The following is a 17,036-nucleotide window of genomic DNA, read 5'->3' as shown; positions in this document are numbered from 1 at the left end:
TGGAGGAGCTGGAGATGGGTGCATTTCCTGCAAGTGTAATCAGCAGGGACGAATATGGCATGCCTCACCTCAAACATGTTGCAAGAGGAACATTGCACTGTCTTCAATGGCATCCCTCTAAAAGTAATCTTTTAAGAAAAAACTTGGTCTAAAGAATAGAAGAAACAAAATGCAGCACTTACCTGCTTACCACAATGGGTCTTATTATTAAGTTAGAGGAGGAGGGCAGGTGGGAGGCACTACCTCTGTAGTGCCTTGGGTTCCTCTCCTGCGCGCTTTTATAGGGGAAAAAAACCTACCCAGGTAAGCTTGCGCTACACCAGCTTCCGGGTCTGCTCCGCGCTTTTTTTAAAAAAAAATTTAAATTTAAACCGTTAAACAAACGTCACCGAGTCTACAAGCAGCCCTTACCTGCTCCGCTGAGAGAGTGAGGCCTAGGCCTTGGAGCTGCGCGCTTTTATAGGGGAAAAAAACTTACCCAGGTAAGCTTGCGCTACACCAACTTCCAGGTCGCTCCGCGTTTTTTTTTAAAAACTTTCAAATTTAAACCGTTAAACAAACGTCACCGAGCCTACAAGCAGCCACTGCCAAACAGTCCTTACCTGCTCCGCTGAGAGAGTGAGTATTTGGAAGCACTAGCTTTCAGAGCGCTGCTCTGAACCACCTGATAAAGGAGCAGTGCTCTGAAAGCTAGTGCTTCCAAATAAACCTGTTGCACTATGACCTGATGTTGTGTGGTTTTTAACTTTGTCCATCCCAGTCTAACACCAGCTCCTCGACATTTTGGTTGCCATGGTCAGTTTAATCCCCTTTCTAGAATTGTTTTTCCCCTGTGAATCAAACTATTTTCCTAAACACGTGTCAATCCACATGAATCATCTTTTCTGCTAAACTCCTTTCCCGATCCACTTCAGCCAACTCTGCCCTTATTTAATCTTAGCACATTTGCTTCTGACCCAATTTTAAAATTTTCAAACTGAAGGCTAAATTCTACCATACTGTGGTCACTGTTTCCTCAATCTGTTACTCTGAGAACATTTACCAAAATTGCCTCATTCCATATAACTTACATCCAAAAAAGCCTGAACCCTGGCTGGATCAATAACAAGAGCTGAAAATGTGTTGCTGGAAAAGCGCAGCAGATCAGGCAGCATCCAAGGAGCAGGAGAATCGATGTTTCGGGCATGACCCCTTCTTCAGGAATGAGGAAAGTGTGTCAGCAGGCAAAGATAAAAGGTAGGGAGGAGGGACTTGGGCGAGGGGCGTTGGAAATGCGATAGGTGGAAGGGGGTCAAGGTGAGGATGATAGGCCAGAGTGGGGGTGTGGGGGTTGGAGGGTTCCTAGGCGGGAGATGAGGCGCTCTTCCTCCAGCCGTCGTGTTGCTATGGTCTGGCGATGGAGGAGTCCTTGTTGGAGTGGGAGGGGGAGTTGAAGTGTTGAGCCACGGGGTGGTTGGGTTAGTTGGTCCGGGTGTCCCAGAGGTGTTCTCTGAAACGTTCCGCAAGTAGGCGGCCTATCTCCCCAATATAGAGGAGGCCACATCGGGTGCAGCAGATGCAGTAAATGATGTATGTGGAGGTGCAGGTGAATTTGTGGCGCATATAGAAGGATCCCTTGGGGCCTTGGAGGGGAGTGAGGGGGGAGGTGTAGGTGCAAGTTTCGCATTTCTTACAGTTGCAGGGGAAGGTGCCGGGAGTGGAGATAGGGTTGGTGGGGGGTTGTGGACCTGACGAGGGAGTCACGGAGGGAGTGGTCTTTTCAGAACGCTGATAGGGGAGGGGAGGGAAATATATCTCTGGTGGTGGGGTCCGTTTGGAGGTGGCGGAAATGACAACAGATGATACGATATATATGGAGGTTGGTGGGGTGGTAGGTGAGGACCAGTGGGGCTCTGTCCTGGTGGCGATTGGAGGGGCGGGGCTCAAGGGCAGAAGTGGAGGAGATGCGGTGAAGGGCATCATCGATCACGTCTTGGGGGAAATTGTAATCTTTGAAGAAGGAGGCCATCTGGGTTGTATGGTATTGGAACTGGTCCTACTGTGAGCAGATGCGGCGGAGACGAAGGAATTGGGAGTATGGGATGGTGTTTTTACAGGGGTCAGATTGGGAGGAGGTGTAGTCTAGGTAGCTGTGGGAGTCGACGGCTGGAGGAAGAGCGCCTCATCTTCCGCCTAGGAACCCTCCAACCACAAGGGATGAACTCAGGTTTCTCTAGTTTCCTCATTCCCCCTCCTCCCACCTTGTCTCAGTCAAATCTCTCGAACTCAGCACCGTCTTCCTAACCTGCAATCTTCTTCCTGACCTCTCTGCCCCCACCCCCACTCCAGCCTATCATCCTCACCTTGACCTCCTTCCACCTATCGCATTTCCAACGCCCCTCCCCCAAGTCCCTCCTTTTATCATAGCCTGCTGGACACACTTTCCTCATTCCTGAATAAGGGCTCATGCTCGAAACATCGATTCTCCTGCTCCTTGGATGCTGCCTGACTTTCTGCGCTTTTCCAGCAACACATTTTCAGCTCTGATCTCCAGCATCTGCAGTCCTCACTTTCTCCTCCTGGATCAGTAACAACATTATTTTTGGAAACTGGCTTGAATACATATTATATATTCTTCTTTATGCCTACCTGTGCCAAATTGATTATCCTAACCTATATGAAGATCAAAGTCATCATATCTATTTGGGAAAGTGCTCGCCTAGTGATATTATCGCTGGACTGTTAATCCACAGACCCAAATAATATTCTGGGGACTAAGGTTCGAGTGCCACCCAAAGGTGGAATTTGAATTCATTAAAAAAAAGACAGTAGACAATAGGCCATTCTGCCCTTCGAGCCTGCACCACCATTCAATATGATCATGGCTGATCATCCTTAATCAGTATCCTGTTCCTGCCTTATCTCCATAACCCTTGATTCCACAATCCTTGAGAGTTCTATCCAACTCTTTCTTAAATGAATCCAGAGACTGGGCCTCCACTGCTCTCTGGGGCAGAGCATTCCACACAGCCACCACTTTCTGGGTGAAGAAGTTTCTCCTCATCTCTGTCCTAAATGGTCTACCCCGTATTTTTAAGCTGTGTCCTCTGGTTCGGCACTCACCCATCAGCGGAAACATGTTTCCTGCCTCCAGAGTGTCCAATACTTTAATAATCTTACATATCTCAATCAGATCCCCTCTCAGTCTTCTAAATTCAAGGGTATACAAGCCCAGTCGCTCCAGTCTTTCAGCGTAAGGAAGTCCCGCCATTCCAGGAATTGACCTCGTGAACCTACGCTGCACTCCCTCAATAGCCTGAATGTCTTTCCTCAAATTTGGAGACCAGAACTGCACACAGTACTCCAGGTGTGGTCTCACCAGGGCCCTGTACAGCTGCAGAAGAAAATCTGGAATTGAAAGTCTAATGATGTCCATGAATCCATTGCCAATTATCGAAAAATCCCATCTGGTTCACTAGTGTCCTTTAGGGAAGAAAGCTGCCGTCCTTTCCTGGTTTGACCTATGTGTGATTCCAGACCCACAGCAATGCGGTTGACTCTTAACTGCCCTCTGGGCAACTGGGGATTGGCAATAAATGCTGCCTAGCCAGTGATTCCCTCATCCTGTGAATGAATGCATTTTTTAAAATTATCTGCTGATTTGTTCTGTCCTTCCTTCAGTACAGCTACTTTTTGGAAAGCTATAAACTATGTGCGCCAGTGTCATTTTCCGCTTGTTATTTCTTAGCTCCGCCCATTTGAATTCTGCAACTTCTGAATAACAGAATTTCTTGCTATTGCACTTAGAATATTCTATCGCCTACTAACAAATGTTCTCATTTCCTATCTGCATGTAGAAAAGTTACATGTATCTGAATATTTAGTTCTTAGCTTTGATCTCCTTATAGCCACATCTCTAGATCATACCCATTAATCTTTATTTGTACCATTAACTCATTTATTCTGTTCTAAATACTAAATCTGTTTATGTAAAAAGCTATTAGCTTTGCATTTTTGCCATTTTCTGTTTTTGACCTTATTTGCTGCTTTTTTTTAGTGCTATGCATCTATCAGTACTTATTCCATTCTGGAATAAGTAACATTTAAAAGGTCTGTTCAGTGATCTGATAACAGCAGGGAAGAAGCTGTTTTTGAATCTATTTGTACGTATTTAAACTTGTATGAACGTGTTCAAACCTGACAGAAGAGGGTGGATGACAGTATAACTGGGGAGGGAATGGTCTTTGATTATCTTAGTTAATTTCCCAAGGCAGCAGGGAGTATAGATGGAAGAATGCCTTACTGAGGAATTAACCTAAATATAAATAGTCTATCTCGAGTCAGTTGGCTACACTTTTAAGATCCTGAAAAGGAGTTTGGAGTAAATTCGGTCACAGCATTTTAGGGGAGATGGACTTCGAATGGATTCAATACATGTAATCTATTTGTGTTGTGCCTCCAGACTACTAAAGTTCAAGTTTGCTTGTCTTTATATGAATGACTTTGTAACCTTTAAATTGTGAATAGCTCTGCTGCAAATTGGAATAGCTGTATTGTTCATCTGTTCCAGGAATAATGCTCCAGGATATTACTAGTTTAATGGTCACTAAATCTAGCATAATGCAACTCTTATCTCATGAATCTTCCATGGAGTATTTAAGCATTTGGGTTGTTCAGTTTTATGTTGTAATGATTTTTGAAAATGGACATTATACTTACGATAATAGAACTCCAGGACACTGACAAATATAGGAATACATTGTTCTGTGTAATCCCATTCTGCTAAGAAATATTGACAACAGATTTTACAAATGTGCTAATCTTTGAACGTTGTAAGGCAATGAGCATTTGTTGCTTAGAAACAATGTTTGCATGTAAATAAATCTCCAGTTAAATAATGTATTTCAGTTCAGAAATGGGGATGTTTTCCTGTCTAAGCAAAAAATGGTGGTTGAGTAGGGTAAAATTATAAAGTTAAAAGCTTGGTTGTCAAATCCTTGAACTCGAAACATTCATGGATGAATGCAAATCATTATAATATAACAAGAAAAACAACAGATTGTGTTTTCAAGACTGCTAACCACCTTGTCTTGAACTGAGATGTGTGAGCTTTGACCCGTATTCAGCCATTCAGAAGTTCCTAAAGTTACTCCAATTCGGCATCTGAACGTTTCTTGAAAGGCTCTAATTTGTTCCCTCTTTTAGTATTTCTGGAATTTTCTCTTGTCTATCTCCCTTTATGAATATGGATAGAAATCTACTGTAGCTCCTCCATCACCAGAGAAATTCTTTAAATACATTAGTTCTATTTTGGAAAGGCTTTGAAGACTTGAAGGAAGAAATAATTCAGAATACTTTTTTTTAAGGTATATTTACATTTTAAGCTAATACCTAATTATGATTTCCAGTGACTGCCATTTCGCAACAATGGGACTAAAATAAATTTATTGTGTTCAGCTTGTTTTGATGTGTGACTTAGGGCCTTTTTAATTTGTGACTTCCCGTTTTAGTAAGTACTTGAGCTTCTCAACCAATCTTTTTAACTTTTCCCTGCAAGATCTCATCAAAGTTATCTTTTAATTTGTTAATGTAATATGCTCTGTATTGTTCTTTAAAAGTGATCCACTTGTCCCCTACAGAATTTTCATTGGACAGCCTTTAGTTGTTCCATCGCTTATTTGAACTAAGCCTTTTCTTAATTACTTTTAGCTTTCAAACTCATTTTAAACTTGTTTTTTCTGTGGTTATTCTTCTTCAAGTATGCTACAATTTCACTTTCCTGTCTTGTAGGATCATAGTGATTAGTGGGTCAAGATGAGCACTGTCTTTCATTGTTTCCTAGGCACAGAGGAAGTAACCATGAATTACATTGACTAATTTTGACTAAATCTTTTGGGTTTTCACATTTAGTTGATTGAAATTCCTCATTAAAACAACTTTCCTATTCTCACATCGCCTTTCTCACATAACCCTACTATTCATAGAGTAAAATGATGAGCTCGAACCCTTTGCAGATTACACAGATGAGAGGTATCCTTTTTGGACTTCATGGGAAATTCCATATCATAGCCTTTGGTCCCAGTCTTTTTGTAGAGAATATTGGGAGACATCATTTGTCCAACCTACTAAATGCAACTGCCTCAGGCGACTGACTGTGTGGAGTTTGCACATTCTCCCCGTGTCTGCGTGGGTTTCCTCCGGGTGCTCCGGTTTCCTCCCACAGTCCAAAGATGTGCAGGTTGGGTGAATTAGCCATGCTAAATTGCCCATAGTGTTAGGTGCAGTGGTAAATGTATGGAAATGGGTCTGGGTGGGTGCGCTTTGGCGGGTCGGTGTGGACTTTTTGGGCCGAAGGGCCTGTTTCCACACTGTAAGTAATCTAAAAAAATCTCTTTACAAATGTAAATTTATTAAGCAATTCCCTAACACTAGGCAATCTCAAAAAAAATGAATTTCACTTCTTTTTAATCCAGATTTTCTTATTAATTTTAACTGGACACAATCATGCATCAGCAAATTCTGTTAGGGGTGTAATGCCGTCAGACCCCATCAATGAGAATATAGTTTGGTGGCCATGTTCTGTTTTTTTCTTATGCTCCTAGGCAACGTGTATTTTCCCACCCTCCTGAAGCTACTTTGAACAAAAATGCCACTTTTTGAATTTACTTAGAAAGAAAAGTAAATTTTTGATTCTTTTATAGATAAAGCATTTAATTTTGTCATTTCACATTTGAAGTATTGTTGTTTTGTTTGACTCCAGTTAGAAATAAATAGATATGTAGAGATAAAGTACTTGTGTTAATTTAAATTCAAGTCTGGTATATTGGTGTGTAGCCAACTCAAACTTCTCTTTGAATGATTACCAATGCTTCTACTACGTTGGTATTTTGAAGAAGGTACTTTGTAAAGTCTAAATCTTAACCACAACTGAACATTTACAATCTTATGGCTTAAGTTTAAAATGAGTGGGGTTCTGCTTTTGTTGAAAAAGTTTCAGTTAAACTGACGGATCATGCACACTTGAAAATGCTTCTGGTCCATGAGCTAAATTTAAATGTTAAAACTGTACGGATAAACCCAAGCAGTTAGTATAAATGTCCAAACGAAAGCTCTATTGTATGTAGTACTTAGACTGAATCTAACCAACAACGTTGTGGAATTTAATTTTGTAATATAGTTGCAGAAATCTTGGCTATCATTAATACTTGCTGCTAGAAATTTAATATTAATATTACTTGTAAGATGAATGGAAGTTGAAATTTGTTTCAAACGACAACACGGATGCTTGGGTGTATTTCTGAATGTGTATGATGTGTGTTTATCTGAATCAAATGTTGATTGTGCTATCAAGTGGAATATTTTTCATTTACACATTCCTTTGACGAAATATCCGAACCTGCCCCCCACAAGCCTTGGTATCCGAAATATCAGAACCTGCCCCCCACAAGCAGTGTAATATTTTCTAATTGCATGATAATCTTTCTACATGGCAAGTTGACTTGAAAGTGGAATCGCAGGTAGATAGGATAGTGAAAAAGGCGTTTGGTATGCTTTCCTTTATTGGTCAGAGTATTGAGTACATGAGTTGGGAGGTCATGTTGAGGCTGTACAGGACGTTAGTTAGGCCACTGTTGGAATATTGCGTGCAATTCTAGTCTCCTTCCTATCGGAAAGATGTTGTGAAACTGGAAAGGGTTCAGAAAAGATTTACAAGGATGTTGCCTGGGTTGGAGGATTTGAGCTATAGGGAGAGGCTGAACAGGCTGGGCTGTTTTCCCTGGAGCATCGGAGGCTGAGAGGTGACCTTATAGAGGTTTACACAGTTATGAGGGGCATGGATAGGTTAAATAGACAAATTCTTTTCCCTGGTGTCGGGAGTCCAGAACTAGAGGGCATAGGTTTAGGGTGAGGGGGGAAAGATATAAAAGAGACCTAAGGGGCAACTTTTTCATGCAGAGGGTGGTACGTGTATGGAATGAGCTGCCAGAGGATGTGGTGGAGGCTGGTTCAATTGCAACATTTAAGAGACATTTGGATGGGTATTTGAACAGGAAGGGTTTGGAGGGATATGGGCCAGGTGCTGGTATGTGGGAATAGATTGGGTTGGGATATCTGGTCGGCATGGGCAGGTCTGTTTCCATGCCATACATCTCTGACTCTGTGACTGCTGCAAACTTTGCTGCTCAAACTGTTTTTAATATAAACCCCATATATTGTTATCTTTTACGAATTTGATTGAAGCCAATTCGCAAAGGTAACCAATTTTTGTGTATTTCTTTGCCATCAAAATTGCTTGTGCAAATTGTTTTAATGACTAATTTTAGGTCTTTACAAAGCAAAGTATTATATTTCATTTTGTACAAAAGGGAAAAGAGAGTGTGCTTTTTATTTTAGAAGTAGCCTTCTTTCTGCATATTCTTCTGAGAAGCTGAAGCAACTTACCTGTTTTGGAAACATGGAAACATAGAAAATGTAGGAGTGGCTATTGGTCCTTCGAGCCTTTTCCTTCATTCAAAACAATCATGGCTGATCCTCTATTTCAATGCTATATTCCTGCTTTATACCCATACTGTTTGATTCCTTTGAAATCTAGAAACTTACTTGGCTTTTTCTTGCACATAATTCAGTGAATTGGCCTCCACAGCCTATGTGGCAGAGAATTTAGTGGGCGGCACGGTGGCACAGTGGTTAGCACTGCTGCCTCAGCGCCTGAGACCCGGGTTCAATTCCCGACTCAGGCGACTGACTGTGTGGAGTTTGCACGTTCTCCCCGTGTCTGCATGGGTTTCCTCCGGTGCTCCGGTTTCCTCCCACAGTCACAAAGATGTGCGGGTCAGGCGAATTGGCCAAGCTAAATTGCCTGTAGTGTTAGGTAAAGTGTAAATGTAGGGGTATGGGTGGGTTGCGCTTCGGCGGGTCGGTGTGGACTTGTTGGGCCGAAAGGCCTGTTTCCACACTGTAAGTAATCTAATCTAATCTAAGTAATCTAATCTAATCTAAAATTCTACCGGGTCGCTATCCTTTGAGTGAAGACTGTTTTCCCCTCTTTAAACGGTCCTAAATGGTCTACCCAACATCCTGAGAATGTGTTCTCTGGTTCTAGACTCTCCAGCTAGGCGATACATCCTCCCTGCATCTAGTCTGTCCATGCCTGTTAGAATATTATTTATTTCAATCAGATACCCCCTCATCCTTCCAAACTCTAATAAATACTGATGTTGTTGAACCAATCTCTCCTCAGGACAGTCCTGCCATTCTTGGTATTATTGTAGTAAACCAGTGTTGTACTTCCTCGAGCAAATATCTCTTTTGTTTAGATAGGGAGACTAAACTTGCATGCTGTAATCCAGTTGTGATCTCACCAAGACCCTGTATAATAAGACATTCCTACTTTTGAACTCTCATCATTTTGCAATCAAGACCAATATATCATTTGTCTTCCAAACTGCTTGATGCAACATCTTGTTTGCTTTCATTGACTAGTGTACAAGGACTCTCAAATCTCTGTGTACACCCGATACTTCCAAAAATATTGTTTAAAATAATATTCTTCCTGTTTTTCAACCGAAGTGTACAATTTCACATTTAGCTATGTTGTACTGCAGCTGCGATGTGTGTATCCCTCAACTTCTCCTTACAAGTCACAAACCTGCCCATTTTGTGTCATCGTCAAACTTGAGTAATGTTACATTTGGTTTCCTCATCCAGGTTATTTACATGTATTGTGAATGACTGGAACCCAAGCACTGGTCTTTGTGGTATTCCATTAGTCATTGCTTGCCGCTCAGAAAAAGACTCATTTATTCCCACTATGTTTCTTATCTGTCAGTCAGTTCCTGATCCATGCTAATATTTTACCCAATACTACATATTTTAACTTTGCTGACTAACTTCTTATAAAAAGCTATATCAAAATTCTTCTTAAAATCTAAATAAACCACCACATCCACTGGTTCTCGCTTACCTGTTCTAAAAGTTACATCCTTAAAAAAACCCTCCAAGAGATTTGTTACATGTGTTTTGCCTCCATAAGCGATGCTGGCTTTGTCCATTCCTGTTAATGCTTTCCAAAGATTCTGTTATTCTTTTATAACTGAATCTAGCATTTTCCCTACTACTGTTAGGCTAACTGGTCTGTAATTCTTTGTTTCACTCTCCCTCCCTTTTCAAATAGTGAGATTACATTTGCCACCTTCTCATCCGTAGGAACTCTTCCAGCGTCGATAGAATCTTGTAAGATGATTACCAATGCACTTCCTTAAGTATTCTGCAATGTAGATTATCAGGCCCTGGTGATTTGTCAGCTTTTAACCCCATTAATTTCTTAACTGATAGTGATTTCTTTCAATTCCTCTCTCTCTCACTCGATCCTTGGTTCCCTAACATTTTTTGGGAGGTTATTTGTGCCCTCTTTTGTGAAGATGGAACCCAAGTCTGTGTTCAATTCTTCAGCCATTTTTGTTCCCCATTATAATTTCCCCAGTTTCTTTCTGTACGTTTTTACTAATCGTTTTCTCTCCACATATTTATAGAAGGTTTTGCACTTAGTTTCTATGTTCCCTACTATTTTACTTTAAGTTTTGAAACTTAAAATTAGGTGTGGGAAGCCTGCTTAAACAAAGCTGATTTTAACATTTTTGTTTAACAATGATGCTTCCATGAAAATTTTAAAAACTCAAGGAGCTCATTTAACTGATTCATGTTATCATGTACTATTGGCTCTTGTCCACAGCTCCCAATCTGCTGCTGTATCTACCAGGCATGTTCTTTGAATCCAGTCTAAATAGAATATCACAGCTGACTGCACAGTTTAGATTAAATTGGAGCAGCAGTTTCCCTCGGCCTGCACTGAACACATAGCAGCAGATGGTAAAATAGGGCAATTGTTTAATTCTAGATAACGGAAGACTATACCTTCAAGATGCATTGTAGGGACTTAAGAAAAGCGAAATCTGATTCTTTTCTGCTTCTAATCAGTGCCTTCTCCGAACTAAGTTGCTGAAATCTGTAACAGTGAGGAATAGATAAAAGTCAAACCTTTGATTTAAACTTACACAAATCTCTCATGGGTTTCTTGCATGTATTATATAAATGTCATAATATTCAGTAGCTGTCTTGTAATTTGACTGCTGGAATTCTTTTCCTTTTTAACCCTTTGTTTTTCATCATATCAGTAATGACAGAAATTAAGTTAGAAATGAGAAAGTGTTTCAAAATTGTCACAATTCTCAAATGACTCCTGCCAAAATTAATGCTGGCGTAAAATGATTTTATCCATTGTATTTGTTGTGATTTAATTCTACATTATACATTCTGCAATTTAAAAAGTGTGAACTGCCAGTTTTGCTGTTGATAGTTGCAATTTGGAAAGTCAGAAAGTTTACAAATGTCAGTCTCCACGTGCAGTCTGTGCAGGCATGTCTAAATCTTTTGCTCAACATGCAGCTTGTATCACCTACTTGTAATTAGCGGGTGGCATGATGGCACAGTGGTTAGCACTGCTGCCTCACAGCGCCAGAGACCCGGGTTCAATTCTTACTTCAGGCGACTGTCTGTGGAGTTTGCACATTCTCTCCGTTTCTGCATGGATTTCCTCTGGGTGCTCCGGTTTCCTCCCATAGTCCAAAGATGTGCAGGTCAGGTGAATTGGCCATGCTAATTTGCCCGTAGTTTTGGGCAGGGATAAATGTAGGGGAATGGATCTGGGTGAGTTGCGCTTCGGCAGGTCGGTGTGGACTTGTTGGGCCAAAGGGCCTGTTTCCACACTGTAAGTAATCTAGATATAACCCCAAACACAGATCTCTGAGGTCAGCTTTTAATGTAAGTATTGTCTGAAATGTACAATTATTAGCTGAGAAATGGGCTTCGGGTGAGGGGAGGTGGAGGAGGACATATACACTAAGTATGGACCAAACCATGCATTTTGGCATCCAAAAGCAAGGTCTTGACCTGTATACTGCAATCTACGATATTTTTATTTTAACAAGGCTAATTATCTGAATTGATTTGCAGATATGACCCAAAGTCTGTCAGAAGAAGATGATGAATTTGAGGAAACAAAACATCCCTTGCAGCAATAATCATTTATGCTCCTTGATCTACAAAAAAATCATTGCATGTCACTGAAGATATTCAAAAATCAGTCATGTGTATTTTTTTTTCAAATGTTTACAGCTGTATCTTAATTTTTAGCTCCTGCTCTGTTCTAGTTTTAATTGTCAATCATTTCTTAAGTTTTTATCTATTTTCTATTAACCATGTGGTGGCTTGCACTGAACTTTGTGAGGAATTGAGGGAGGTTTTGCTGATAACCCATGAGGTAAAGATGACCAATAAAGAAATGTATATGCAATATGTAAATTGAATAATTGCTAAAGACATGAATGTATCATCAAGTTGATTCAGAACAACAGTGCTGAAATTGTTTAAGCTACTCATAAGGCAGAAAATGCATCTTTTGTACATGCTTTCTAAGATTCACAAACATTAGCCTTTAAACAAACTATTTTTATAACAAGTGTATGAGAGCTAATTTGACTGATATACACTTGCTTAAGATTATAATTTGTTCTATAACGTGTATTTCGTGAAAGCAAAATATCTTTCAGTTTGCATTGTCTATATAAAAAATAAATTGTTTTGCATATGAGATTTTGTTTTGATTCAGAAATGTTTTCATAAAATTATTTATTTTTATGTTTCAGTTCTATATTCTGTTTACTATCCAAATTGAGGAAGAGTGTTGGAAAGGAATTTGTTAATATTAAATTTATGAAGAAGTGTTGAGATGACTTTAATTAATTCACTTTTTCCTTGAGGTACATTTATTTCATGGGAAAATATAATGTAGCTAAGCTTTTCTTTAATATCTGTAACAAAATCATAAACTCCCTTGTAAGTACTATTTGTCTAGCATACATGTCCTTCATGCTGTTTATTTGCCATTTCATGTGACATTTTATCTCCTTGGTTGACATTGAAGACTCTTTAAAAAATGGAAGATCACACACTAAATAAATTAAAGCAATCAAAGGACCAAGCTGGAATAAAAACTATCAACCATGATGTTTTAAACTACAATAAATAAAAAATGAGCAACCAGTAGAAGTTGCACCTAAACAAGAAAGGATATTGTGAAACAATTGCATGTTATATTTTTAAAACCTTGTAAGCTTTCTCACTAACTTTTTATTGATTACAGCAGTTATCCTCTTAAGCTGTTTACAAGATTCACAATTGTTACATTTCTTTTAACATGAAACCTCTCTCTGCAAAAGAGAAAATAAATGATATTATAGATTAATTAGGAGGGATACCTGAACTTGTGGTTTAAAATAAGGTTGAGGAGGCTTTTCAAGATAAAGTAAAATAACTTCGAAAGCTGTTTCATAAGATAGGACAGAGATGGCTGGTGGTTTTATCAGAAGAAAGATGGAAGGGGAAAGATGGAGAATAACATGCATTTTCCCAGCATTGAGCTTTCCATGAAATTGCTTTCCAACATGAGTCAAATCTTTGAGTAAGGGACATGGAAGCAAAGATCTGAGTCACCATGGATAACTCCCTTGTTCCTGTTTGGGGAAGGGCATGAGAGTATTGTATACTTATATGATGTCCAAATGATGTAGCAATTAATTCATAACATAGCTCAAATATATTTCCTCCCGTGTTTTACTGTATGGTCACCTGAAAAGGCAGCAAGTTGAGCAGTAAAATTATGGAGCTATTCCTTCAAATTAGAAGATCTGCAATCAGCAATCAAGCCTGTATTTCACTTATTCATTAATACAGTTATAAGACCTGAGCAATGTATAATCTCCCTTCTTCATTTTTAACTGATGCCAGTTTGTGTAGCGGAAATCCTTTCTTTGCTTTAGTTGTATTCCCTTTGAGATCCAAGTGTATGTGCCATATTATCCACGTGATTGTTTTGAAGGTAAAACCATTTATCAAACACAATCCTGTTCTTTCAAAGCATCAAGATCTGATTATAGTGGTTGAGGATTCTCTACAGCCCTCATCAGACTCCTATTTTAATCTCATCCGTCAAGTTTAAAATCTGGTGTGAGATTGCTGCCCCTTCCCCAGACTTTGCCTTATTAATTTCTTGCTCAAAAAATGTTCTGTAAATGTAACTTGCTTCCTCCAAGATTCTACCTTCACCTCATTTCCTTCCCTTCTCTACTGGTACTCTCTTTCATCCTTCCAACGGTTGGTGTACTTTCGAGACCAGCACACCAAATGAAGCAATTTTTTGCTGTCAGTTTAAGGCTAAGAATGTGCTAACTCAGAACTATCTATGCTGTCTTTGGTGACCTTAGGGAAACACGGACTTAAAGACAGATATGGGTACCTTGATAGCAAAGCCAGGATCTGGTGTAACTAGCTCTTGATGGAGTTTACAAATTTTTCAGGAACCTCACATTGGAGTGAAGGCCTGAGTCTACCAGAATGACCAAACAATTTTAAAATCTGCAGAATACCTATTAACAATGTTTTTAACTTGCTAAGCATTTTCTATCTGCTACTAGCTGTGGACTATTGGCACAAAATAGATTCTCTTTGAGATTGTTGCCTTTGATTGCAGCAGCTAGCCTGATCACGGAGTGCGGTTAATTGCATGGTAGCAAATTGTTGCGTGGATAAAAGCAAAACTAAATCAGTCTGTGCTTGCTGAAGCAGTAGGACAATGCACCTGAAAGGGTACAAAAACATAACTGTTTCTTGCATCATGTTTGTATATCTTTCTCTCGCCACTAACCTACATGTAATCTACAAAGCTTGTATACTTAATTCCCATGGTCTCCATTTGTGCCGCTTCCACTTTTAAACTATAAAAAACAAGTATATACAACTTCAGAGCAACCATAACTTTAATCAAATTCCATTCAATGTGTAGATGTGCTCAGTGCTTATTAGTGTACTTTCTGATATCTGTTTAGTACATATTCTTAATCCTAATCTAATGCACTTTTATATGATGTCTCATGCTTGGGTTGAATGATGTGATGTGGATTTCTTGGAACTGAGGTAGCTTTAAGCTCGAGAGCTAAAGTGCAAGAATCATTTGTGGCTTACAACAACTCTTGCACAGGCATGAGCAGATTAGATGTGCCTTATTTCTGTCACATATTGACAGTTATTCATCCAGGGGACAGTTGATGGTTCTTGTATCTTTTAATTACATTGGAAATCTTCCACAATTTTTGAAAATTAGAGTGTTAGCTCTTCAGGCTAGTTCAAACTATTGTATCTGCCTCATACTGGCTGTTTGCAAAGGGCGAACCAGCACACCAAATGAAGGGATTGATTGTTTACATTATATTAATTATGCTCACCTTAACTTCAATGCTCAGCCCACTTCTAAGCATGCTCAGCCATGTGTTTTTGGGTTTTATCCAAGTTATCAATCTGGGATTAAGTCTTCGGACTGAGATTGCGCAAATAACAGGATAATTCACACAACTATAGAGGGCTGAAGATTCTTAAAAACCAGCAAAATTCCTCAACCGTAATCTTTGACATCTTTATCAATAAAAGAATACCTTGGATTTAGGCAAATATTCATAAATAGTTTCCATTCAATAAATGTTTTTATAAAACTGTCCAGTTAATTTTCCAAGTTTGCACTTCTATCAGGAAATCATTTTCAGTAACAGTACATTAGAAATGTTGGTATTCACTGTTCATGACTTCCTAACTGTTTAACACTTCCCATTTCCAAGAAATTCACCTGTAGCCTTGCATTCTGCAGCTTTTCAAGTGATGATCTAAATATTTCTTAAATATTATGATACTAGTGCAGTATTTCTTTTCTCTTTCAGAGTGGAATCTGGTTTGGATTTCTCCCAGATATATACTGGTTTGGTTTTAATGAACATCATGGTTCCTGTCTGTACTACCCTTTCAGAACTGAGTTCCAGATACCCTTTAGATTAGATTAGATTAGATTACTTACAGTGTGGAAACAGGGCCTTCGGCCCAACAAGTCCACACCGACCCGCTGAAGCGCAACCCATCCATACCCCTACATTTGCCCCTTACCTAACACTACGGGCAATTTAGCATGGCCAATTCACCTGACCCGCACATCTTTGGACTGTGGGAGGAAACCGGAGCACCCGGAGGAAACCCGCGCAGTCACGGGGAGAACGTGCAAACTCCACACAGTCAGTCGCCTGAGTCGGGAATTGAACCCGGGTCTCAGGCGCTGTGAGGCAGCAGTGCTAACCACTGCTAACCACTAGGTGAAAGTCTTCTTAAAATTCTCTCCAACCCTCCTTCCTTTTATCTCAAATCTATATTTCCTAGATATTGATTCATCTACTAAGCAGAAACATTATGTCATATCTGCCCTATCTGTGCCTGTCATAATTTTGTACACCTCAATCAAGTTCCCCCTCAGCCCCATGAAAATTACTCCAGCTTATCTAGTCTCTCTAACTGATTTGCTTCAGGACAGGCAACATTCTCTAGTGCGGTCACATTTTTCCTATAGTGTGGCAAACCATACTCCAGCTGTGACCTAATTACATCTTAGGCAGCTCCATTATAATCTCCCTGCTAGGGTATTTAATGCCTTGATGTCACTGGGTGAGATTCCATTGGTTAAAGTTGAAAAGTAACACTTCAGGGAGTTAATATACACCCGCAGATACTGATTTTCTTGCTGGAACAGTGATGTCACCTATAGAGATAATTCATAACTTATGCAGCTCCATTTTAAATATTCTAAATTGTCAAAACAATTTCTCATCAGATGAAGGAACCTGTTTAGAATCAGAATGCTTTGCAGGATGCTCAACAATTGAAGGTTTTTACATGTGTTAGGGATGTTTCCTCAACAGAATAGTTGAGATTGAAAACACTACAGTTACTGAAAGGTTCACATCATCTTATTGTCTACCAGGAACATGGTGCAAAGGAAAATTGGCTAATTAAAAATAATAAACTGGCAAGTGAAATGAAGGAAAAAAATAGATGGGCAGAATGCTGGCATATCCAGCAATTCTGACATGAGATTTTAATTTCGCATTCATTTTTATGTGTACATTTTA

The 17,036-nt window shown here is 39.6% G+C and overlaps 1 protein-coding gene across 3 annotated transcripts in view; it reads left to right on the top strand.

The window, feature by feature from the left end:
• The window catches only part of nbn (nibrin), a 63,979-nt gene extending 51,478 nt beyond the window's left edge, over positions 1-12,501 (top strand). For all 3 annotated transcript variants that reach the window (XM_060824411.1, XM_060824410.1, XM_060824413.1), the window contains one exon: positions 11,992-12,501. In XM_060824411.1, the coding sequence (XP_060680394.1) occupies positions 11,992-12,022 (31 nt within the window). In that variant the 3' untranslated portion in view covers positions 12,023-12,501. The remainder of the gene's footprint in view (positions 1-11,991) is intronic.
• The last annotated feature ends 4,535 nt before the right edge of the window (positions 12,502-17,036 follow it).

This window comes from Hemiscyllium ocellatum, chromosome 4 (assembly GCF_020745735.1).
Source record: "Hemiscyllium ocellatum isolate sHemOce1 chromosome 4, sHemOce1.pat.X.cur, whole genome shotgun sequence".
Classification (NCBI taxonomy): Eukaryota; Metazoa; Chordata; class Chondrichthyes; order Orectolobiformes; family Hemiscylliidae; genus Hemiscyllium; species Hemiscyllium ocellatum.
This window is presented reverse-complemented; position numbering and strand designations above follow the sequence as displayed.